Here is a 26,972-nt window from a genome sequence, read left to right on the forward strand (position 1 = left end):
AAGAGATGTAAGAAATGTCAAAATCATTTTTTAACCCACACATAGAAAAACGATGGAATTTTTTTTGGTGGGATAATAATGACAATAATTTAAAGCCTAGACATCTTTAAAACATAAGTAACTTTCAAAACCTTACTCACTACAAATTTGTTATCTTTAGTGAGGACCATAGGAAAGATCTAGAAAATAAAAATATCCAGTATTTGTGCTATAACCACCTTTTGTCCAAACGCACCACACTGTGCAATCAGATTGCATTAGGCCTAAAATTGACAACATGGAAAAGAACTTTCTTTTCTCAACTGATTTTTATTTTACTAGCTTAATTTCATACGCTTGTGAGTTTAATAGCTAAAATCATTTATGGTTCATTCTTATTCAGATGTTTTTTAAATTAAAAATTCTTTTAAAGTTATATCTTATCACTGAAATGTTTATATTTATAAACCTCTTAGCTGTTTGTTCAAATATACATCTGCTTCTGAATGGCAGATAGGATATACTTCAAAAAATAATCCAATAAATGAATTCTACAGTTTGGGAAAACTTGATTATTCATAAAGCATCTCTTAGCAAAAGCTTCCTAACAAAGTCTGGTTTCACTGATGATTGCTTTCCTCATTCCTCCATACACAATTCTTATCTCTGAAGGAACCCTGAATTTAATCCCCGTAAACCCTCATCCTGTACAGATACCTCCTTGCTTTCTCTCAGAGCCCCTTCTTTGAAGTCTTTCCACATACTGAACACCTCCAACTTTCTCTGCATCTGATGAAATTGAAGTGGCTACATATACTCAAACTCCATTAACAAGTTTGGCTGCTTTCTGAGTAATCCCAGAGAATTTACTAGGACTCTCCTGATCGCTTTCAGGCCTTGCCTGAATGCTCTGAGAAGCACATAAGCTTCTAGTAGTTTTGGTAGTGACTTGCCTCGTTACAGCTCCTATGTGACCAAATAAGGAAGGAAGGAAGTGGAAAGAAGGTAGAAGAGGGAGAAAGGAAGGAAAGAATAAGAAAAAGAAGGAAGAGGCATGAGAAGGAAAATGTATTTGCTGAGTCATATTATGCACCAGGCCGTTTGCATATATCATCCCATTTAATTCTCATAACCCTGTAAGGCAGGTATTATAATCTTCACTTTTTAAAGAGAGACTAAAGAACTCACACTGTTAGGAAGTGGCAAAATAAGAAACCATCCAATGCTGCCTATAAGATAATGGCACACAGCAACCTCTGTGAACTGAAAAGGCGTGATCTTATTGGAAGTTTTTGAAGCATGTAATGTCCCTTGGTTCTCCTTTCTCTGCAAAGCCTTTACAACACTCGGGACCTTCTTCTGCACCCAGTTAATGTTTTTGTTGAATTACCAATTAAATGTCTGTTTATCATCCAATTTCTGGCATCTCATTGAGGCTTTATTTTAGATCTTTAGAATGTCATTAACCCATCAGTGCTCCTTTATTGGAGAAGGCAATGGCAACCCACTCCAGTACTCTTGCCTGGAAAATCCCATGGACAGAGGAGCCTGGTGGACTGCAGTCCATGGGGTCACTAAGAGTCAGACACGACTGAGCGACTTCACTTTCACTTTCCACTTTCATGCATTGGAGAGGGAAATGGCAGCCCACTCCAGTGTTCTTGCCTGGAGAATCCCAGGGATGGGGCAGCCTGGTGGGCTGCCATCTATGGGGTCACACAGAGTCAGACACGACTGAAGCGACATAGCAGCAGTAACAGCAGCAGCTCCTTTATTAACACCAAATGATTTTAATCCTCAAGTATAAATAATAATAGCAGTAATTGTTGGTTCTTAAATAGCCTTGTGTAATTTATAAAGCACTTGGACTTCCATTAAGTCATTTAATATCCACAGCAATCCTAGAATGAAAGCATCAACACCTCCATTTAATAGATTAGGAAATAGGCTCAGAGAGGATAAGGGACTTCTTTAAGATCACAGAGCCAGTAGAGGATAGATTTGGGTCTCAAAACAAGTCGGGTTCAATGCTCTCCAGCCGTAAAATTAATAGGGAGCTATAGGAATAAATGCTCGGAAAACAGTAAAACACCTAACAGCAGACTGCATTGTTTAAGGAATAGGCTTAAAAAGATGCATTTGCAAAGATCTAGTAATGAATTTACATCATTGTGACCCATAATGGCATGTCTATCTTATTTAAACTCTTCAGGGAACAGAACATTCTAAGGCAACATACAGAGACAAAAAATACCTATCTGTGCTTTGACAGTATTAAGCAGCCTCTGCTACTGCCCAGCATTATAGAAATCACGTTGCAAAGCAGCTTTACCTGGTAACTGAACAATTTCTTCACAGATATTTCCAAAACTGCTAAATAATCAGGTGCATGTTTTAAAATTCATTCTTTTTCAGAAACAACCACCCACAGTACTTAAGGAGCTTTTATTACTGCTAAATACAGTACATTTTCCTGTAAGCTCTGAATGGCAACCAACTGATGAGGCTGAACTAGGCAGAGCCATCTTCTTTCCTTAAGCAGAGGCGGTATCTCTGTCCCTGGATGTGATTTATCACTAACTTAGGTGCCTGCTTAAGGGTAACATTTGCCATCTGCCAGGTCTCGGCTACAGGATGAGATTTTAATAGGAACATCAAAATAGAAATGTTACTATTACCTCAGAGACTGTAGCAAAGCCAAACTACCCATGAAGTGTGCATTTGTTTTACGTCCATGGTTTCATGAGATCAGCTGAAAAAGCATGGTCTTTGACATTCAAATCCCTGTTCTGCCAACCATAGTTCACAAGCCTGGCCACGTTCTTTCATCCCTTCAGGCCTCAGTTTCCTTGTCTGTAATAGCAGACCATCATAAGCCACTTCACAGGGCCGAGGTGAATGAAGCAACTTCAAGAGTGCCTGATTCATGGTAGGTGTGCAAAAACCATTAGATACTATTTCTCACTAGGAAAAAAAATAATTTAAATAAGGACAGTGCCTGGAGCTTTGGAGATTTTCATCTTACGGCCAAGACTTATTTCTTTGCACTTTGCTGGTGGCTCAGTGCAATGCAGGAGACTTGGGTTCAATCCCTGGGTCAGGAAGATCCCCTGGAGAAAGAAATGGCAACCCACACCTTTCTTTATGCTAAGACAAAGAATCTTTTTCTTTGAGTAATCTAAGGTTATCCCCCAACTATGATTCTTTCCATTTGGAAAATAATTATTGGTTTTCTTTACGGTTTGAAGACTAAAATGTTAATATCAGATAATTTTTACAGAACATTTGTTGTAGACTAGGCACTGCACTATGCACTTCATTTATATTATTTCATGAATTCTCACAATCATCTTATGAGATAGATAACATTTAACAGGTGAGATTTATAGAGGTTAGCTTGCTCCATGTCATACAGCTAAAAATTTAAGAGCCAGAATATAAAATCAAATTAACAGTCCTAATCATAAAAACAAACAGTGTTCAGGATCCACAGCAAAATTTTCCAAAAGTTAAATCTTGTAAAAGCTATTCTCTATAGTATTTTTGGTCTTCTCAGGTGATGCTAGCAGTAGTAAAGAGCCCGCCTGCCAATGCAGGAAACCTAATGAGACATGGGTTCGATCCCTGGGTCAGGAAGATCCCCTGGAGAAGGGCGCAGCAACCCACTCCAGTATTACTGCCTGGAGAATCCCATGGACAAGGAGCCTGGCAGGCTACAGTCCATAAGGTTGCAAAGAGTTGGGCATGACTGAAGCAATTTAGCATGCATGCACAGAATTAATTTCCAATCCATGCTATGACTTCACTCATATATGCATCATTTTATAGAGATTTATATTATTTTATCATATTAAAAACACTCATAGGTTCCCTGACTCACACATAACCTTTAAGTAAAGTATGTCTGCACATTTATCCTCTCGCTTTTCCTTTCAGAGAGAGGCAACATTTCAGAAACTAAGTGGGTTTCCATGGTTTTTGTTTCTGAGTCACACTTCAGCTCTGGAACAATATTCATGAGCACTCTGCCTGGTGCCCTGATTAATACCTCAGGAGGAAATGTTCCCAGGAGAAAAACTATATTGAACATCTGAATCACTTTGTTCAAATTAGGGTTTCAATTTGCCTCCCCAATGAGCCCTTAGGGTGACCACTGAACCATTTACTTCCTGACTGTAGGCACAGGTGCAAGTCCAGCACTGACTTCTCAATCCAAACATCCATGTGCACAGATTGTTGGTGGCTTAGAAATCCTGTTTTGTCACTTCTGCTGCTTTCCTCCATAAAATACCTACAGCCAAAAGACACCACAAGCACCAAAAAGAGTCCACAGGAAATATGTCATTCACTTGCCAGGTTCTTCTTTGCTATCCGGCTACCCTGAGGTTCTCCAGGACTCCCTCTGCCAAACTGCCTTGCACCAAGCTCCCTACCAGACACTAGCTATTCTCTGAACTGTGTCCAAAGACTCCTGACTTCAACTGGAGCACACAGAGTGCCTGACAGAAATGTCATAAGCATAAAATGCAAAAGGTTAACTGTCAAGGAAAATGATACAAATGCATTGCATTCCCTTTGAGAAAGATTATCTACTTGTGATTAAATGTTCCCGAGTAAGAATTTTTGTTTTGATATTCCAAAGTACCCTTCTGACCGTCTGCCTTTCCTTAATGCACTTTCATTTGTCTCCAAATAGATAGAAACTGCCTTCCATGTGTAGTACTGATAGGAAGGTGCATGCAAAGCAGTGGATTTCTATGGGATTGCATATCATGAGAAACCTGGAAAGTGGGCTGTTACAGTAGCTATAGGCATCCCACATGACTTCCACAAGAAGTCTTTTTTCCATAAGAAAAATTCTTCCACAAGTGGAGACAGAATAGTAGAAAATGCATTCTGCTCAACAGTATATAAAGCAATAATCTACTCCGTTAACTCAAAAGATGGCAGGTGAGATTCAGTTTCAAAAGGAACCCAAGTATTAATGCAGTAATATAAGTTAAATGGCTTTGTTGCTGGTTCAGTTCAGTTCAGTTCAGTCACTCTGTCATGTCCGACTTTTTGGGACCCCATGGACTGCAGCTCGCCAGGCCTCCTTGTCCATCACCAACTCCCAAAGTTTACTCAAACTCATGTCCATTGAGTCAGTGATGCCATCCAACCATCTCATCCTCCGCAGTCCCCTTCTCCTCCTGCCTTCAACCTTTCCCAGCATCAGGGTCTTTTCCAAAGAGTCAGTTCTTCACATCTGACTCAAAGTATTGGAGTGGCCAAAGTACTGGAGTTTCAGCTTCAGCATCAGTCCTTCCAATGAATATTCAGGACTGATTCCCTTTAGGATGGACTGATTGGATCTCCTTGCAGTCCAAGGGACTCTTGAGACTCTTCTCCAACACCACAATTCAAAAGCATCAATTCTTCGGTGCTCAGCTTTCTTTATGGTCCAGCTCTCACATCCACACATGACTACTGGAGAAACCATAACTTTGACTAGATGGATGTTTGTTGGCAAAGTAATGTCTCTGCTTTTGAATATGCTGTCTAGGTTGGTCATAACTTTCCTTCCAAGGAGTAAGCGTCTTTTAATTTCATGGCTGCAGTCACCATCTGAAGTGATTTGGGAGCCCCAAAGAATAAAGTCTGACACTGTTTACATTGTTTCCCCATCTATTTTTCATGAAGTGATAGGACCGATGCCATGATCTTAGTTTTCTGAATGTTGAGCTTTAAGCCAACTTTTTCACTCTCCTCTTTCACTTTCATCAAGAAGCTCTTTAGTTCTTCTTCACTTTCTGCCATAAGGGTGGTGTCATCTGCATATCTGAGGTTATTGATATTTCTCCCAGCAATCTTGATTCCAGCCTGTGCTTCATCCAGCCCAGCGTTTCTCATGATGTACTCTGCATATGAGTGACAATATATAGCCTTGACGTGATTCTTTCCCGATTTAGAATCAGTCTATTGTTCCATGTCCAGTTCTAACTGATGCTTCCTGACCTGCATACAGATTTCTCAAGAGGCACGTCAGGTGGTCTGGTATCTCCATCTCTTTCAGAATTTTCCACAATTTGTTGTGGTCCACACAGTCAAAGGCTTTGACATAGTTAATAAAGCAGAAGTAGATGTTTTTCTGGAACTCTTGCTTTTTCAATGATCCAGCAAATGTTGGCAATTTGATCTCTGGTTCCTCTGCCTTTTCTAAATCCAGCTTGAACATCTGGAAGTTCATAGTTCACATACTGTAGAAGCCTGGCTTGGAGAATTTTGAGCATTATTTTACTAGTGTATGAGATGAGTGCAAATGTTGCTGGTTATGGTTTATCAAAGCTTAGCTCATTATTATTTCTATCCAAATTTAACCCCTACCTAATGCTCTTGTTTCCCTGTGCAAACAGTTATCCCTTAATGAAATGAATGTCTCATCAACACACTGATACATGCTACATGGAAAATATTGCCTGCTAAATATCTCTGCCTTCCTGCTCTGACCTAGCCAGCCACATCTAACATCACAGTGCAGGGAGACAGACAAGCCGCTCTTCTGTGACAACATAAGAGCGAAATTAAAGAGAAAAAATTGGCAAAAAGGGAGGAAAAAAATTCCCACCATTTGTTTCTTCTTAAATTTGCTGTAGCCTGGAAACACTCAAGAAATTATTCTGAGGCAATTATTTGAGTTGAAATCATTCCAAGCATGTTTTTCACTCCGCATATTTGACTAACTGGCTTACAGATTTGTAATAGTTCATCTGTTGTTGTTTTCAATTTCCCAGATATTCTGATTATTTTTAACTCAAAAGCTTTTTAAATTTAACAAAAGAAGCTATTAACCAAAGTTTCAGAAAAAAAAAAAAAAAAGAGGGAAAAATCTATCTCTCCCACAAAAAAGTGCAACTCCTAGCTATGACTACATAACTTAATGAAGGAATGACGGATGATGGATGGATGGATGGACTTGAAAATACTACATATATGAGAAGACCATCTCAAGACTAGACAATAACTTGGACATCAATAAACTAAAAAGGAAAGCTTTGAATTAAAAAAAATAGTGTCCTTGAATCTGAGACCCTTGTTGATGGCATGTTTTACCATCTTGTCATCATTTTACCTTCTTACCTTTCCCCCTTTTTAATGCGCCTTTTTATTTTCTTATATTCACTTCCCAGCATTCTCTTTTGCTCATACTTGCCAATCTCATGTATATGTTAGTAGAAATAAGAATTTAAATGTTCACCTAAAATAAACACTCCCCCACAACAATGGTAGGCTAAAAGGCAGATTAGAGTCACCTCTGAGAGTGTTCCCATCACCCGATTGCAATTCAATAATAACAACTATCCTTTACGGAGTACATATTACATAATAAGCATTATTTTGAGAATGACAATTCTTTGGGGGGAATCTAATTAAGCTTGTTTTACACATAAGATCACTAAAGCACAGAAAGCCATGAACCTTATAACAGATGACCTAGAAGTCACATACAGTCACACACAGATCTTTCTGACTCCAGACCTTGTCCATCATGTTTCACACTGCTTATTCCTTATTTAATAAATAATGAGCATTTATTAAAAACCTGCCACATATGTCTTTATTCTTCCAGAAGCAATTCAAGAATCATAAACTCCTCGAAGCAAATTTTTATTTGTGTTTACCTCTCTTTACATTCTTTAACTTTTCAAAGAACTCTGACATTAATTATCCCATTCAAAATAATATTCAGTAACTTGAAACACAAATTTAAGGCTGTTATCAGGGATGTCATAGAACTATGACTGTGAGTAAAGAAAGAACCAACAACTGAACAATCCAGAAAGTGGGAAGAGCGTTTGTTTCAGTTATCCATCTTCCAGGTGGTGGGCATGAGGAAAGAAGGTTCAGAAGCAGAGACTCATGTGAGAGAAAGGCTCTATGTTACCATGGGGCCTAGGCCTCCCCATTCCCCAGGAGAGTCCCCAGAGACTAAATTTACAGCTCGGAAAACTTCCACACCACCCCCTTGCAATGCCTCTTTTGTCTGACATAAAGCAAATGTCACTTAGTTCATTTAGACCACTCAAGGCTAACTGGTCTTTGTTGGTTATTCTATGTTATATTGAGCTTGGGTTTTATATTTTTAGTGTTCAAATAATAAGAGTCCTGTTCTTGGCATCAAGTATGAACAATTAACACTAGGAGTAAAGTTAAAATGAAGTGAATAGAAGTGAAAAATACAGTGCCTTCTCTATAATACTTTTAGAGATAAATGTTAAGGGTTACAAGACACAAAGCCAGTAATTATTTCTGAATGGAGACAGTCACTGGCTGTATATATCACTGAATATGTTTTGTTATTTTGTAATATACAAGTAGTATATTCACTAAAATATTTTTCCCTTATGACTTATTTTTTTAAGGAAAAAAACTTTCCAAAATCATGGATAAGTGTATCTGCAGTTAACTTCCCATGACCTAGCTACAACAGTATTTGAAGGTCACTCAGGGAATTCATGCCACCTATGTAGAGGTCAATTTGAATTATTATTATAGTTATTCAGCTCTTAATAAGTGTTTGGCATGTCCTGCAAGGTTCTCTCCAGGCTCTAATTAAAACCACACACCCTGCTTCTGTCTGGCAGAACATTTGAGAAGCCCAAAAGTAGCCAATTTGCCATATCACACCAACATCCAGGGTGTGGGTTTATTTGCGTTCATTTGAAAATTACATTTGTAACCTGGACATAAAAGCACCTGATTCTCTGAAAACCAGTTTGGTGTCTTGTTTTTCATGGCACATGCAACCCTTAATTTACAAAATATTCTGAGTAAGAGGGTTTGCTTTTCTGCTAAGTCATTCTCTTTTGACATTACCTGCCTATCAGGCAGTTTCAAATCATGGGAGTATTGTCTGCCCATAAGATAATTGTTAACATTTATAGAGTTATATTAGGAGATGATATTCACCCATGCAAAAACTGCCCCCATGTAAGTATAAGTTACTCAGTTTTTCTAAATATCTACTCTGTTCCCAATTATCAGAGCAAACTGACACTTGTTTCAATGTCCCTGTCAGGCCAGCTCTCCGCCTGGAGTTATCTTGAAGCTATTGTGCTGTATTTGCTCGTCCTGTTCTTCAGTGCTCAGGATTAGAGGCAGTAGATCTGGCTTGGGGAAAACAGTGTTTGCTGTATGCCAAATGCCCTTTAATTCTCTGGCAGACTTACCCATGGCATGTGATTATTTGCACTGGTGTGTTAGAGCTTTCTTGTTATACCCATGCTCTTGAGCAGGGGCTGATTGTAAGGCAATTCTTCTCCTATGTCCATGCAGAGGGGTAATCTCCATCTTTTTTGATATATTTTTGTTTCAGCTTGGTGAATAAAATGTGCCTGACATTTAAAAGTTTGTTAAATGTTTGATGAAATTTATTGGACCTCAACTTTAAAAATAAAACAGCCTATATTCATCTCGATTACATACCTTTAATTTTATTGAGAAAATACAGCTTGACATTCTCATTGGCCACATTATCTATAAAGATAAAATATCTATAATCTCTGACCCATTATAACAATGTAGCTGCCCATGATATGTGATCAACATACTATAGTCAAGAATATCTGACTGAAGTCATCAGCTGTATATACTCAACAGTATCCATTGCAATTTGAGCTATTTTTAGATCAGTTATGATTAAAAGATAAAATAAGATTTCCTTTTTTCATTGCAAACCTTAGCCTTTCAGTATTAACTAGTTATTCCCAACACAAACCATGTCAGATTTGATGTGTCATTTAGAAACACATAAATTCTTTAACTACCAGGAGCAAAAACTGATTTATTTTCTATTTTTACTGGTAAACTACCTAAAGTGTAATATACTAATGACTAATTCTGCAAATCAACAAAAAAGTTCTGAAAAACAATTCATAAAATTTGTCACATCAAGATTCATCCTCCATAAGGTTATGTAATAATTTGCACACTGGTTTTATTGCTTAAAAGACTCTAGAAGAACAGTGGCTTAAACAATATTAGAAAGGTTCATTTTCCTCCTACACATACCAATCCTAGCTGGGAGAAATTCAAGGGAGGAGAGCAGCAACGTTACATAAGATGATCAAGAAACCCTGTTCCTCTCTGTCTTGTTGTTTTGCTCCTCTCTAAGAGATGCCCTTGGTCAAGATCAAAGCTGACCTCACCACGTCTGCATTTCAGCTTAGGAAGGGGAAGATAAATGGAGGGCAAACAGCTCTATTTTAAGGATATGACCTGAAAATTGCAGAGGTCACTCCTGCTAGTATCTTATTGGCCAGAATTTAGTCACATGACATCATTTAAATGCAAAGAATGGGAAATATAATCTGCAGCAGAGCAGCAGAGAGACAAATAAAACTCAGGGAGTTCTATTACTAAAAAGAACAGGAGGAATGGACTTGGGGTGAGCGTATGGAATCAGCAGGTTGTCAAGGCAGACTAGGACATTCTTTCATGAATTAGACATCATTTATTAAACAGACACTATCTCATAAATATTATGAATATTCTAAGAACGCTGAAGCACTGTTATTGTTTTCTGACTAGAACCGTATTTTCAAGAATGGATGTGTCGCTGAAGCTATAGTAGCACAATGCTTGCTCTAAAATAATTCATATTAAGGTTGAAGATCAAATCTAAAAACGGACCTGGTAGATTTTCTCTTTCACTAGATTTGTCAGAGATGGCCCTCCTCTCCTTAGAAAACTGAGGAGGAGAGAGGGGTAACTAGCCCTCATTGAAGAATTTCTCCATGTCAAACCCTGTGCTGCTGCTGCTGCTGTTGCTAAGTCACTTCAGTCATGCCTGACTCTTTGAGAACCTATGGACTGTTTCCTGCCTGGCTCTTTTGTCCGTGGGATCCTCCAGACAAGAATTCTGAAGTAGCTTGCCATGCCTTCTTCCAGGGGGTCTTCCCCACCGAGGGGTCAATCCTGCGTCTTTTACATCTCCTAAATTGGCAGGCAGGTTCTTTACAAGCGCCATCTGGGAGGCCCTATTGAGGAACTTCTCTATGCCAAGCCCTGTGCTAAAAACTTACAAACATTATCTCATTTATGTCCTTAAGACAACCCTTTGTGCATACTATTATTATTCCCCAAATGAGAAAACTGAAGTTTGGAGAGGTTTAATATTTAAGCCAAGTGTGTTAGTTTTGATAAGAGCTCACTTTCTATTTCCATGAGTAGGGCTGGAAGAGAAAAAGTGGACCTTCACACGCAAAAACTCCAAAGCGTAGGTAAACCAGCAGCCACCTCCTGTTTTCCCAAGATTCAGTGCGGAGGAAAGGAAAGAACCTATGGCCCAACGGAAGAGTCAACGGTTAAAATTGCTCACCACTCCTCACTGAATTCAATACCTTGTTGGAGGCAAACTTATCTGAGAGCCTGTGACTCTCCAGAGAAACTAGATTCTTCCTTATGCAGCTTGGGGTAGGGTTGGAGAGGTGGCCCTAGCACTTCTATCAGCTATTCTCAGAGGTACATCAGTAGTGGCCTGGCCTGGATCTAAGACCTGCTGGCTCAGGCCATCCCAGAGAAGTGTAAATTGGGACCTCTCTTTGGGTATAGTCCTACCTTTAATAATAGAGCTTGTGATACCAAGACACAGGTAATTCATCAGTCCTTTCAAAGTAAATAGCTAAAGCCAGTCATAAATTTAATCTCAAACATAGCATTGGTGATTACATTCAAACTGTGGTATTATAATCAAATTGCATAACTGGTTTTATATTTAAGACCTAAAGCTTCCATTACTTTGAACAATAATCTTATGACCAAGCAAATAAAGTATCTCTATAAAGTAGAACTAGTTTATGAAACCTCAGACTCTTTGAAAAAGGATATTCTAAGCACTCTTACCAAAAACCAAACTCAAGCAACCAAAGAGAAAAATGATGAAGCCTGGACTTTAATCCTGGTTGTACTGACTGGACCACTAAGCAGAGACATTCTCAGCACAGCAAAATCATTCTAATGAAGATCAGGAAAGAAATATTACCTTTAGAGGTAATGAGTCAACATTGTTACATGTTGGTAGACTCCAGCTAGTATTTCAGTCCTCACTTTATTATTATGAAAAGTAAAAAATCCTTTCATACTGATTAGCAAATGAATGTTGCTTGTAAGTTCATAAGAATCCATTTTTTTTAAAGTTTTGTTCCCACAGTGGCTAATTAGCAAGGAGTTAAGAGCTCAAGCTCTACTGGTAGAGACTTGATTGCAAATTCCATCCTGCCACAGGCTGTCTGAAACGATCAGTTGCCTTTCTAGAGGCTCAGCTTGCTCATCTGTCAAATGGAACTAATAACAGTACTCATGGGGGCTGTTATGAAGACTAATTAGGCCAGTGCCTGGTAAAGTGTAAATACTCAATACATATTAAATGTTATTATAATTGCTAACAAGTGAAGTGCTGTAAGGTAGGGCACAGATTCTTAAAATTTTTTTTCTCTGAATTCTCCTTTGGCCCCTAATAGCAAACTCTATCAGGTTGTTAGTCCTTGCTAATGCCACCAAAAACTGAAAGAGATAAATGGACTCCTTAGCAGCAGAAAAAATTGCCCTCTGAAATAACCCTTTCTTGACGCATCTAGCATTTCTGTGCTGTCCTTTTTCTAAGACAAAAAAAATTGCACATTGGAATTGGACTGGGGACATTATCTCACGATGATTAAGGGAAGTTATTACTAGAACAGTGCATGAAACGAAAGCTACCTGCTTTCACCTAGGGAGTTCTTGAAAATAACCCTATTTTTCTCCAACAAATAGGGAGAGGAAAAATTCCAATAATGGATAGCATTACAAATCCTTTTTCGGGTAGTTTGCTTATCTAAACTGGCACAGGATACCTGCTTAACCTCTCTCAGAAACTGAGGGAGAAAGGTACTAACTCATCCATCAGACCCCACCTAACAGCCCAGGAGGACCAGGAAGGACATTTCTCTTTCTCTGCTTCCTGTTTCTCACCAAACTGAATCAGCATTTCTAGGAACTCAGTTCCCACTGAGAAAAGCAATACCTTCTAAAGATGGGAATGGCAGCACTTATGGAAATTCTAACCCATCAGCTGAAAGATGAGCCAGTGAAGGTTAGAGTTATCCCCTGTGATCTACCCAAAGCTTTCCAAGTTAAAAAAAAAAATTAGTTTTACATATACATGTGTATATACTATAGATTTATATTTGCATGTAAAACTAAAATTATACGCACACATTAAAAATACAGACATAGATGTACACATAAATGTGCATACACAAATGTATCTACACATACATACAGATATAGACACATATATTACTCCACTTCTTCACTTACACTTGCTAAATTTTCTCTCCACCAAAATCTTTGGAAAAGTATTGGATGTGAGGCCCTAAAGTAAGCCCTGCATTTTTGGAGCTTCAAATCAGAGTTAAGTATCCACTTAATTATGAATAGTCACTGAGTCAGGAAATACATAAATATATATTTATACATACATATATATATATATATGTACATATATATATATTAGAGTGGAAAATGGAAACCCACTCCAGTATTCTTGCCTGGAAAATTCCATGGACAGAGCGGCCTAGAGGGCAGAGGAGCCTGGCAGGCTACAGTCCGTGGGGCTGCAAAAAGTCAGACACGACTGAGCACAAACACACAGACTAATTTATATATATAGACAGAAAGAGACTTGAAAAGCAAGTTAACCCAATTAATAATTTTAAATAAAAATAGGATGATCAAATTCTTTTCAACAAGTAATAAATTTGGATCCTATATTATGGCTAAGTGGAAGAGAAAAATAGTGAGGAAAAAGTAAAAATATCCCAAAGACAAATACTTCAACGTCCTTTATAAAGCATGTATCAAGCACCTATACTAGACTACGCAATGTATTAGGTGTCACAGGCTTGTCTACCTCAACACTACTGACAATCTGAATGAGATAAGTCCTTGTTGTGGGGGTCTGTGACCTGTATTATAGGATGTTCAGCAGCATCCCCAGCCTCTACTCACTAGATGCCAGTAGCACTTCTTAAGTTGTGAGAACCAAAAATGTCTCCAGACATTGCCAAATGACCTCAGGAAAGAAATCGCCCTCAGTTGAGACCCACTGTACTGGCTATACAAAATAGCACCTACCTACCAGTTGTAATTTGTATTTTCCTTAAGAATCCTCATTCCTCAAAAGCTTGATCCATTATCTGATATGGAGCTTGTGAGACCTCCTCTTCTACTGCTGGGCTACTGCAGCACCTGCCCCTCAGAGCTCTGATCTTGTGAGAAGAACCATGGGAGAGAAGCCAATTCCCTACCCTGGGCCTCCCATTACTCCCACTGACATCCTAATCTTTTAGAAAGCTTTTTCGAAAGAAAAAAAAACTCTAACATTTATCCCTTAATTATATTTATGTTGTCCACAAATAATATACAGAAGTATCAGATCAACATATAAAAATAAAATATTAAAGTGAGAATTTTAAGAAATTTTCTGTAAAAGTAAGCATCTACTACAGAATTTTGCAATTCCAAGTAATTAGCACCAAGATGCTTCCTTATTATTCTATTTACAGAGAGCTGGTTGTAGCTAAGTGATAAAGGAGAGAAAAGTATGTGTGTTTGCATCTATTTTGTTTTCACGCATGCATCGTGATGTGTCATTTGACAGCAGCCTCATATTAATGCAATTTTTACCAAAGACTTGAAAACCTCCAGAAACATTCATTAGCAGTTATTCTGATGATGCTGACAGGCTTTCAACCTCATATTCTTACCGTATTAATCTAAAGATATTCATGAGTACTGCCTGGCATTACATTATCCATGGGCCTCTTTATAGAGGAAACAACTACAAACACCAGTGCCTTTCATACTCCCCTGAGATGTAACTGCACAGGCAGAGCAGGAGCTCTATCTCTGTACCCCAGGAATAGAAAGGAACAATGGCAGGAGAAAACCAGCATTAGCCAAGTGTTCACTGTTTCTTTTATTCCTTATTAAACCCTACAAATCTGCCTGCAATGTAGGAGATCCAGGTTCAATCCCTGGGTTGGGAAGATCCCCTAGCAAAGGACAAGGCAATCCACTCTAATATTCTTGCCCAGAGAATCCCATGGACAGAAGCATCTGGTAGGCTACAGTCCGTGGGGTCACAAAGAGTTGGACATGACTGAGACTAACACACACACACACAAACCCTACTTAACATTGCCCAGGTGGCTAAATGTTTAATTGCCCCAGGATTCAGTCCTTGGAATCCATGACTTTCTAGAAAATTTCATCCACTCCTATGGCTATAAATACCAACTCCTGAATTTATATCTTCAAACCCAGGCTTAGTTAACCTCCCAACTTTTATATCTGTCTTCTCCATGTCACCATTTGACTGTCTCAAATTTAACACATCCCCCACCAATCTCCTTCCTTCTCCTTCCCAGATTACTATTTGACTACTTGCATTCACAGTTTTCCAATTGTTCAGATCACAAACATTCCAATCACTCTGGACATTTCTCTTTTTTCACATCTCACATGTAATCTATCAACATATCCTGGCAGTTCTTTCTTTGAAATGTTTCCAGAATCCAATTACTTTTCACTCTTCAACCAGCAAGGACCCTGGATTAAGCCATCTTTATCTGAATTGTTACAACTGAGACCTCCGTGTTTGCTTGCTCCAGTTTATTCTCCACACAGCAGCAAGTCCTGGCAGGTTTTTCCTCTTCTCAGAATTCCCAAAGGCATTACCATGCAGAAAGCCCTGTATGATCTGGTGGCCACCCCATCTCTGACTTCATTTCTCATCATTTGCCTCCTTAATCCCTCAGCTATTATTTCAAGTTTTGAAGTGACTTTTCCTCTCTGTGAAGTACACTCCCTTTAACACTCCTGTGTGTCTCTCCCTCATTTCCTTTATGCCTCTGCCCAAATGATACCTTGTCAGAGATTCTCCATCACCACACTATCTAAAATAGAACACCCTTCCTAGGCACCCTCTGTCTCCTATATTCTTCTGTTTATAACCCTTAGCTTCATTTTTCAAGGGACTATTTTTCTTTATAAATAAATGTATGTATGTATATATACACATTTGTTTATTATGTATATATATGTGTATATTTTTATTTGTAAACAAATGTATGAGGGGTGTGTGTGTGTGTGTGAAGTTCAGGGCTAGATTTAATCCGGGGCCATACATATATACATTTTAATGAGTTGGCACATTTAGCCATGGCCAACTTTTTGTATAGCCATGAGCTAGAAATGGTTTTTACACTATTAAAATATTATAAAAGTTAAAAAAAATAAATATGAATAAGCAACATAAACGATATGTGGCCTGCAAAACCTAAAGTATTTACTATCTGGCCTTTATAGGAAAAGGTTGCCAGCTCCTGTATTCATATACTGTCCACTAGAATGTAGTCCTTGAGGACAGGAACCGCTGTGTTCACCACTACATCTCAGCATGCAGGATAGTGCCTGGTACAAAGTAAATGCTAAACAAACATTTTTAAAAGAATGAAAACAATGAGCCTTAGTGAGGTCTGGTGACTTGTCCAGGGTCACCCAGGAACTTGATAGATGAACCAGAATTCAAGCCCAGGTCCACCTGATTCCACAGCTGGAGCCTGAGAGCTTTATGCAGCAATGACTTGAGCCTTCTTCTTTTCTACCCAAAGGCTCCCCATTAGATTATCTCTAACATGCTATCAGAGAAAGGAACCTGCAGAACAAGACAACGGAAGAGAGACATGATGTATTGCAGAAAAACTTTGATAATTACACCAAAATAACATTTACATCTGATATCAATTGTATTTACTTTTAAATATTTATTTGCCTGTGGGACTTCATTGCGACATACGGGATCTTCCATCTTTATTATGGCATGCGAGATCTTTAGTCGTGGCATACAGATCCAGTTCCCCGAGCAAGGATTGAACTCCAGACTGGAGCACAGAGTCTTAGCCACTGGACCATCAGGGATGTCCCTCAACTATGTTTAATGTGCTTTCAAAGACATCACCTCTTCTTAGCTTTACCAAGTTTCTGCATCAAGTAAGGTATATACTATATCCTCATTTACATATTGAAAAACTGAGTTTCAGGAAAGTTTAAAGAATTGGCTTTTACAAGTAGTGAGTAGCAGAGACAGAACAGTCCAGATCTATCACTTGTAGTATTCAACTTTCCATGCTACCAACCAACATATAGCCCCACAACTCTACCGAAGGGCAACTGTACTACTGTGGACATGGAGGGATTTTAAGAGATTGGCATCACACATTACTGACTTCTAAGAAACCAGAAGTACTGCATTTTACTTGGAGTTTTATGATATGCAAGAGCACCTCAGCTATAAACAGCCAACTACCAACAGTTATAGGCAGCAGGCAAGTCAGAACTTTGAAATGAAAGCAATAAGTAGAATGATCTGCTTGACCATATCTTGGACTTTTATTGGTGTGACAATAGCACAGGGATTTTGAGCTGCCAGATGCATGATCATCTTAAAGAAAGAAGTCAAGAAAACGACAATTATCTTAGCTGACACTAATACCCACAGCTGTCATCTCCTGAACTAGCTGCTATGTCTAAGCAGCCATCCATTGAGGCAGCTGATTTTAGAGCTCAGAGTATTTGCCTGAGAAATTATGTGTGTTTCATGGATGCCAAGGGCCAGCTTTCCTAACTTTGTGAATGCCAGTGGTAGTGTCCTTTTATTCCGGAGAGAGGTCATGATGCCACACCCTGGAATTAACTTGAATCTGACACACAGCTCTAAACTAGTCAAGATACCAGCTCAGGATGTGACAATCCAATTTCAAATGTCTGTTTCTGTCCCTATGAGTTCCCTTACACTTTGTTAGACCATGTGATAATTTTTTTTTTAATCTAGGAAACGTAGCCTCTATAAACAACAGCAACTGAAGCCACTGTATTAGATTTTGTCCATTTCTCACCTCTTCACTCACTATAATAGAACACTACTCACTATAATACAGCAACTTTTAGAAAACTAAAATTAAAATGAAGTGTTATTTTCAGTGTTAGGATATGCAGGGGTTTTAAGTGTTAAATAGTTACGATTTTTAAATCAAATATAATGATTATAATGTTATAAAGTGTTGCTTGGGTAGAAAATAAAATTACAATGTTTCTCCAAGTAATTTCTATGAAAACTTGGGTAAGAAAAATTGGCAATCTACAGTATTAATGACAGATGGACCATTCCTTTTGGTCCAACTTTAAACTTATGTGTCTTTGTAAGAGAAATCTCTCGATTTCATTTGGAAGTAACATTAGTAGTTGTAATGAAGAAAATAGGACCAAGGGTCAAATATTTTACCTGAGAATCCCCCTTGTCAAAAACAAACAACTTGAAAAGTAAGTCAAAGTCAGGTATTGGGTATCTTCTATGTACTTAATGTGATGTTTGGTATAATGCTAAGTTCTTATATGGTATCTGGATACTTACATGCAATATTCCAAGTAAAGTTGATATATGGGAACTATATCCTTGACGGCTTCGTATTTGTATTGTTTTAAACAATATAAAGTATATCTTTGTTCAGACTCGAGAAAGAGATCCAAGATCTTGAAAAGGCTGAACTGCAAATCTCAACCAATGAAGAAGCAATTTTAAAGAAACTGAAATCAGTTGAGAGGACGACAGAAGACATAATAAGGGTGAGCATTAGCTGATTTGAAAATTATGACTCCCTCCCAAAATGATTCCACAAATAGTATATAATTCTTCAAAGTATAAACTGTATTAATCATGGAGAATTCTTTCCTCTTATAGTCTGTGAAGGTGGAAAAGGAAGAAACATCAGGAGGTATGTCTTGAACAGTCTATGTTATGTCAAACTAAGATATTTTTTGATTAGCCTGCTGAAATTTTTCTCTATTGTAAGTATACTCTAAATGTATTTTGAATTAATATGAATTTTACAGAGTCAGTTGAAGACATCTATGCTAACATCCCCGACCTTCCAAAATCCTACATACCTTCCAGGTTAAGGAAGGAAAGGAATGAAGGAATAGAAGATGATGAACAAAACAGAAAAGGTATATAAAAACTTTGTCTTCAATGGTAGGTTCTCAAATTAATATTTTACAATATCAAATATTAGCAACTTGTTGTAATATCCTATCCTTCCAGGTTAAGTAATGGTCCATTTTACAAAATTCCAAGAGGTAAGTCACTTGTATAAGTAGCAACAATGGGGTTATAGTATTTCTTCCATGCATTTTATTCCTCAGCAAACTAGGTAAGGACAGGGAAGATAAATACCTAAAGGAAACAAGAAGCTCTTGAAACAAAGCTCCCTTGCTCAAAAATATTTCTCCCAACATATTCTGTGTAGTAGACATTAGAATAAGATTAAATGAATGAACAAAAGTATTCTCCCTGAAGTCAGGCATTGTTTACCCCTATGTGAGAATGGTTGCATGAAACCAATATCAATGGCCCAGGGAAAATTAAGGCTTGTATAGGGGCAGAGAGGGAACCTTTGAATTTTAGAGTGAAAGAGAAGGAGCAATGATTCATTCATTCAACAAATACTCAGTGCCAAGTTCAATACCAAGCTCAGTTTTCACACTGGGAATACAGTAGTGAATAAAACAGCAAAAATCTGCCCTGATTCTAAGGGAGAATAAAAGCTGACATTGTAAGGGAGACAATAGATTAAAAATTAGGTAAATAAATGAAATATACTAGGAAGCAAAAATGCTAAAGAGAAGAATAATGCAGAGAAGGGGGAAAGGGCACATGTGGGTGAGTGTATTACAATTTTAGTTGGGTAGCCAGGGAAGGCCAAGAACCACCAGGCTGGGGGGAGAGATGAAATGCAAGATGTCTCCAAAGTGGAAGATGGGGGACACAAAAACAGTCAGTGCCACATTGTAATGTTGCCCAGGATCCCTTTAGCTTTACTCTGCCAGTCACGATCCTGGCCATTAGGATCCTCCCTGAAGGAGGAAACGGCAACCCGCTCTAGTATTCTTGCCTGGATAATCCCATGGAAAAGGAGCCTGGTGGGCTGCCGTCCATGGGGTCACTGAAAGTCAGCACAGCTGAGCAACTGAGCATGTATACATGCATCGAGATCTTGCCAGGGCCATGAGACAGACTGCAGCTTCCCCCAAACAGCCATTTCCCCCCAGTTCAGTTGTTTTAATACAGCTGATACTGCTCTATTTGTAGCCCTTCTTCTTAAAAGTGGGAGTGAAAATGAAAAGAAACATAAGGCATGTGATTCTAGCCTTCTTCTTGCCTCTTCAGTACCAGTTCAACATTTAACCACCTCCCAGCTATGAAAACTTTAGAACACATCTCTCTAGTTTCAACACATTGCAGGGCTGTACAGCAAGGATGTAGCATAATAACATATACCTTGCTCAGCCTTTACCAACAGTAATGCACAGAGTAACATATTCTTCCTTATTAAAAAGAAAACTCTGATTCTTCCTACTGAGCAATAGAAAAGAATGTAAATCTGTTGTGTCAGATTTTCTCATTAGAAAGGGAACATCTTTTGGTTTCCTAGTGAAAATCCTTACCATTTGGAACAATCAGCTTCCCTTCTTCAGTCTTTCCCATTTTTTAGTAATTTCATACATCCTTGCACAAAGTTCCACGTCATTAAAGTTTTAGTCTTTATATATTTAATGAATAAATCAGAAATTTTAAAAAGATTTCTCATAAAAGAATGTCAAAATGTATACTGGACATAAACACTATGAAAGCAAGTTACTTTACAAGAGGAAAAATTGACTAAGTTGGAGATCAAATCTGTCTCTCAACAGCTTTGTATGCCATGGAAATCAAAGTTGAAAAAGACTTGAAGACCGGAGAAAGTACAGTCCTGTCTTCAATACCTCTCCCATCAGATGACTTTAAAGGTACAGGGATAAAAGTTTATGACGACGGGCAAAAGTCAGTCTATGCAGTAAGCTCTAATCACAGTGCAGCATACAATGGCACCGATGGCCTGGCACCAGTTGAAGTGGAGGAACTTTTAAGACAGGCTTCAGAGAGAAATTCTAAATCCCCAACAGAGTACCACGAACCTGTATATGCCAATCCATTTTGCAGACCTACAACTCCGCAGAGAGAGAAGGTAACTCCTGGACCAAACTTTCAAGAAAGGATAAAAATTAAAGTGAATGGACTGGGTAATGATGTGAATGGATCCATACACAACATGGACAATGGACTTGCAGAGGAGAGAGGTAACAATGTCAGTCACATCAGCCCAGTTCGGCCGATACCTCATCCCCGATCAATGATTCAACAAGCGGAGGAGATGCCCCACATCCAACAAAAGAGGCTGATGACTCCTTGGGAAGAACCAAATGTAAGGCAGGACAAGTATACTCCCTCTCCGAAGGTAGGACTGAGTCCCAGCAGAGAACTAGTTGAGAAGTCAGAACGCCAGGGTTCTTCACCCCCTTGCCAGGAGGATGAGAAAGACATTAGATATAACATTGTTCATTCCCTGCCTTCTGACCTGGATGAGAAAGAGCCCGTGACAATGATTTTCATGGGGTATCAGCAAGCAGAAGACAATGAGGAAGAAAAGAAGCTTCTGACTGGGTATGATGGGATCATCCATGCTGAGCTGGTTGTGATTGATGACGAGGAGGAGGGTGAAGGAGAAGCTGAGAAACCAGCCTACCATCCCATAGCTCCCCACAGTCAGGTTTTCCAGCCTGCCAAGCCAACACCACTCCCGAGAAAGAGACCAGAAGTCAATCCTCATGAAAACACAAACCATAAATCTCCCCATAAAAACTCCATATCTCTGAAGGAACAAGAAGAAAGCTTAGGGAGCCCCATCCATCATTCTCCACTGGACGTTCAAATAGCAGGCGACGGGACTGAGGATCCATCCTTAACAGGTAACAAACATGACAAGGCTTGTCACTGCTGTTTAGTCATGTGACAATCTTCTCTTTGTGTTGTTACCAAGCCTTCTTGCTCTCAGCTTTTTCTGATGCTTCATAGACTAGCAGATGCTAAGATTTTTTTTAATTAATGTTGATATGTTATTATCATCATAAGCGAAGTGAATAAGTCACTTCAAAAGAGAAAGAAAGTGAAACAAAAATCTGTTGCCTTATTTAGGTATTGCATTGATTGACCTTAGTAACTTGAAATTCGCCTTCTGCCATGGTATGGTACTGTGTATGGATGTGTTTGAATCACTATCACGTTGTCATCAATATTAGATCTTTTCCCAGAAGAAATGAAGCCAGCCCTTTTTTTGTGCCTCTTCGTGGTTTAGATTTCCTACTTAAGTTAACAAATTGCCTTAATTTTGCAAGAAAAAACACAAAACAAATTTTATTTTTAGTGTGATATTTTATTACTTTGCTATATCTTGTTTCTCTACACTTTTATAATTTTAAGAACTTTATGTTCTTTATTTTTCTACATTTTACAAAAGGTATCAGTTTATTCTACATTATAATATTTATGTCACATAATCTTCCCTAACTTAGACATTTTATTTTTTTATTTTCTAAATATTTGCATTCCATACGTTCTCATTCCCTGTAAAGTTTTATAGCTATCTAATTTTTTTAGTATTGAATTGAAAATAACACTTTTTCTACAAAAGTGATAGCTCATCAATTTTATATTCTTTATTATCACTTGAATATTGTATTCTACTTATTTATGAACAATAAATAAAAACATAATCAAACTAATTATAATAGCTGTACTTATCATGCCTAAAGACATAAATCAAATTATCCAGACATAAGTTCTGGATCTGTGAAAGGGATAGTCATTTTAAATGTTCTAATGAGAGCATTCTCATTAAAAAGCAGTAACTATTAAGTCCCAGCTTATCCAGCAATCAAAGAACCTGATAATCTTGTAGAACTGCAGTGCAATTAATTGGTAGGACAATTCAGAAAGGATTTTTCCTCTGTAACCCAGCAACCTAGTCTTAGGTTGCCAATGATACAATAAAATGGACCTCTTCCCTTTCTATTAAGTAGTTAAATTAGGCATACCAATTGTAAATTTGATTATCTGAAGAATTTCTAACCTATTGGTAAGTGTACACTTACATTATCTGACTTCCCTGGTGGCTCAGACAGTAAAGCGTCTGTCTACAATGTGGGAGACCTGGGTTCCATCTCTGGGTCAGGAAGATCCCCTGGAGAAGGAAATGGCAACCCACTCCAGTACTATTGCCTGGAAAACCCCATGGACAGAGGAGCCTGGTAGGCTACAGTCCATGGGGTCGCAAAGAGTCGGACACGACTGAGCGACTTCACTTTCCTTTCCTTTTACATTATCTACCTAAATCAGAGTTTAATGGTGTGTCCCCACAAAAGAAACCTGCTAAAACTAAAAGTTCCTCTGTTTTGAGAATGAGCTTTGTTTACTGATCATTTTGCATCTTAAATCCATTTTTTCAAGAATAACACAGAAAACTTAGAAAAGAGGAACACGCTCTTTATGGTCAAGAGCAGTGGCATTACCCACTATAAAACCTCCTATTTTTTAACTTGGATGTTAGCCAGCTCCTCCTGAACACCCTTATTCCTTCTCCCCTACTCGTGTCAACACATTTACCACAGAGAAAAATATAGGAAGTGACTAATGTTTCCAGACAACACTAATCATGCCGCGGAGCTAAAATAATGAAAACAGGAAGACTTTTCCAGACGAAGTAACAATACAAAGTTATGTTCTATCAATCAAAGCATCTTATAAACAGAACCCTCCAAATTCCTTGCTTTCTATCATAATACTGTTTTACATTCTTGTTTTCTAATTCAGTGTGTGGATTACAGAACTGATATTTTTAAATGGGTGTTAAAAATAAGTATATCATATTGACCTCAGGGTCATCCATATACATAGAATTTATAGCCACCCATGCATTTTAATTTCACAAGCACCAAGTAGCTTAAGCTTCTCTCTATCTCCCTTCCCCCAAAATGCATATTGATACTTGGAAATCCACCATTTAATTCAATTCCTTTATTTATGGTATAGGTACCCTACTAAATATAAACATTCCTAGTAGGCACAGTAATAGTTAAGAACTATAAGTCTCTTTCATTTGTGCAAATATTATTATCAAAGTCTTATCTAATTTTTAACTTGGAAAGAGCATGAAGGAGAAAGAAAGATGGAGAAAAGTGGAACCCGGGGATCCTAAAGACCCGATTTAGTTAAAACTTTGAACAGGATGAGACATGACAAGAAAATTTAGGAAAAGTTACATCCATTTGCTAAAGTAAGTATAACAGGGTCATGTTCAAAATATCTGGTTCAATGCCAGATACATCCACCAATGTGCGGCCATGTACCGCTTTACTGAGACTTTATTACTATCCCCACCAACTGAACAACTGGCTCCCTTTGGTAATCCTCACCTACCTACTTTTGTACTTCTAGCTCTGTTCTCCCCTCTTATAGATGTCAGTGGCATTTCAGAATAAATAGGTAGGGAACCTCAGCTCCAGGGGATTCACAAGCTATTGGTGCCAGAATTGCCAACCTGTGGCAACGATTAGAAGCCAAGGGATACTGAAAGTAAGGAAGCAAGCTCTCTTCTGTCAAGTTAAAAACAATCAAAACTGTGTCTGGATTGCCATAGGGAGAGGAAATAGAGATCAGAGAAGAATACAAAGGAAAAGTAACAAGAGAGGTGATAACTCAGGTTTTTTAGCTGCTATACCATTGGGCTTTCTCATTGCCTGTTCCCACACAGCTACTTGGAACTCACACCGTCTACTAACCATAGCCTAAAGAAAGAAATAGCAGACTCTAACAATCTAGAATTCTTTTTTTTAACCTTAAGAAATGGGACAGTGAGCTACTGGATTGTTTCACTCCTGAGGATGCAGACATCCAGGATGTCCTTTCACAATTCATTGAAGGTCTATAGCAACTGGGTAGGCCTGCTTTACTGAATCTAAGTTGAGTAGTAGTTGTAGGGAGGAGACTTTGCCCTTGCCTTAAAAGAGACCTTCAAAAAGTCCCTTAAAATGGACTTTGCCCCTGCTCTTATTTTGGTACGGGAAAGGTAATGGTACGGGAGAGGTAATGGTCCAAAGACTCAGAGTAAACACTATAAAGACTTGCCTTCTGCCTTCAGTTTGCTTCTTGATGTGGAGGTACACTCCTGTCATTAGATTTCACCATCCAACATCTCCCAGCAATTGGGACCATCTTCCTGGCTACAGAGCAAAGGAAAATTATCTCAGCTGGTCCTAAAGTCAAGGAAATATTCTTGATCCTGCCACTGAAAAGAATCCTTTCCCTTAAAGTTCCCAGGCAAATAAAGCTCTTTGGCTTCATTTAATGACAACATTTCATATAAGTATAGCGACAACAAAATTGACCATGGGCTCGTTATAGTGTTGGATCCCGAACTTTCCCGTATTTGTGAAAAGGAGCTTCTTAGAAGTAGAGTCACTTCATTTTTCAATACAGAACTAATATATAACTATGAAATGAGAGAATATGATTTCCTTTTTGCTTTTTATTATTAAACAAAATTTTTCAAACAGCTAAATACCTGGTTCTTGGGCAATATTACACATGAATGTAATGATTGGTGCCTTGAAAGCATCTCTCAACTTTTGGAACATGACTGAGGCAGCTATAATCAGGTCTTAACTATTAAGAGCAGTGTTATGAATTTTAAATCTTATATTTTTTAAATGGCTTGTATATCTAATATATCACTAACAGTGAAATATTCTCAAAAAAATAAATTTGCCATTTGAAAGTACTTATATCTTGACAAAGACATTTCATAATGACTCCAGCTCCTAATTACTAGTTCACATTGTTTCATTATTTAAAAAATTTGTTTTTGCCATTCTATACCTAAGGATGAAGCCCCTTTCGACAACTAGATTTGATAAGTTAAAAAACAACCCAGCCATCATGAATTAGGGCTTATATCAATGCTTTTTTCTCTTTAGTAGTACATAGCTCAGATGCACAAAACACAGTTGTTGACCCATAGCTATTTATCTATGGCTAATAGTATTAATGTGCACTAGTCCTGTATTTACTCAATTTATGCTGTTTGCTTTATTAATATTTGTAGAAATAGGTTCCTTCTAGTTCTGAACCTGCTTTTCCCTAAGTTAACCATAGCTTATTATTTCTACTATCTTTTTATGCTACTAAAACAATGCTCACATTGTTGGATAAAATCATCTGAGGTATGTTTCAAACTTTCCTGCAATCTATGAAATGGTCATTTAGAGTGAAAATTAAAGCTTTTTATAACTCTCTATTTTTTTCTTTATTTTACAGCATTAAGGATGAGAATGGCAAAGCTGGGGAAAAAGGTTATCTAAGAGGTGTACCATCTACATAAACATCCACTGAAGAAGAAACTAAGAAACATTTGCAGATTTCTCTTCTGGATATTTTGTTTCTTTTTCCTAAGATACAAAAATTTATAATTATAGCCATATTATGCCATGTGGATAAGCAGTAGTCATTATTTGAAAAATTTTCAAAAAATGCTGGGGAGAACAAATGCTTAACTTTTCCAGTTACTTGATATGATTCAGTGGAGGGGAAACCAACATATTTTTATTGTATTGATACCAAAGCATTTCTAATAAGAGCTTGTTAAATTTACAAATAAAGTTATTTAAAATAGCCCAACTATGTTTTATTAATTGACATTGTAATTTTGCTAACACAAAGACTGAGGGATTATAGGAAGTCACTGTGCCTTATCACAGAAATATTCATCTTCAACTCTGACAAGTAAACATGCCATCCCAAGTCAACAAGGACTCAGGCAACTACATCCCCTGTCAAGGAACAATGCAATTGAGACTTAAAGTTCTTTGCATACATTTCAAAGCTGCATGCAATAATTATCCTCTTATTTGGGGACGGACTTGGATTATCTTATTCGTGTACATGACTTTAAAGTTGATAACCAATATGTTTATTCTTCTTGAAA

At 37.9% G+C, this 26,972-nt stretch overlaps 1 protein-coding gene across 1 annotated transcript in view; it reads left to right on the forward strand.

The window, feature by feature from the left end:
- PALMD (palmdelphin) overlaps positions 1-26,665 on the forward strand; it is a 58,604-nt gene extending 31,939 nt beyond the window's left edge. Inside the window, exons 4-8 of the mRNA XM_005678055.2 lie at positions 18,570-18,684; positions 18,800-18,833; positions 18,952-19,065; positions 20,809-21,903; positions 26,306-26,665. Of these exons, the coding sequence (XP_005678112.1) occupies positions 18,570-18,684; positions 18,800-18,833; positions 18,952-19,065; positions 20,809-21,903; positions 26,306-26,349 (1,402 nt within the window). The 3' untranslated portion in view covers positions 26,350-26,665. The remainder of the gene's footprint in view (positions 1-18,569; positions 18,685-18,799; positions 18,834-18,951; positions 19,066-20,808; positions 21,904-26,305) is intronic.

The sequence above is a fragment of the Capra hircus genome, chromosome 3 (assembly GCF_001704415.2).
Source record: "Capra hircus breed San Clemente chromosome 3, ASM170441v1, whole genome shotgun sequence".
NCBI classification, from domain to species: domain Eukaryota; kingdom Metazoa; phylum Chordata; class Mammalia; order Artiodactyla; family Bovidae; genus Capra; species Capra hircus.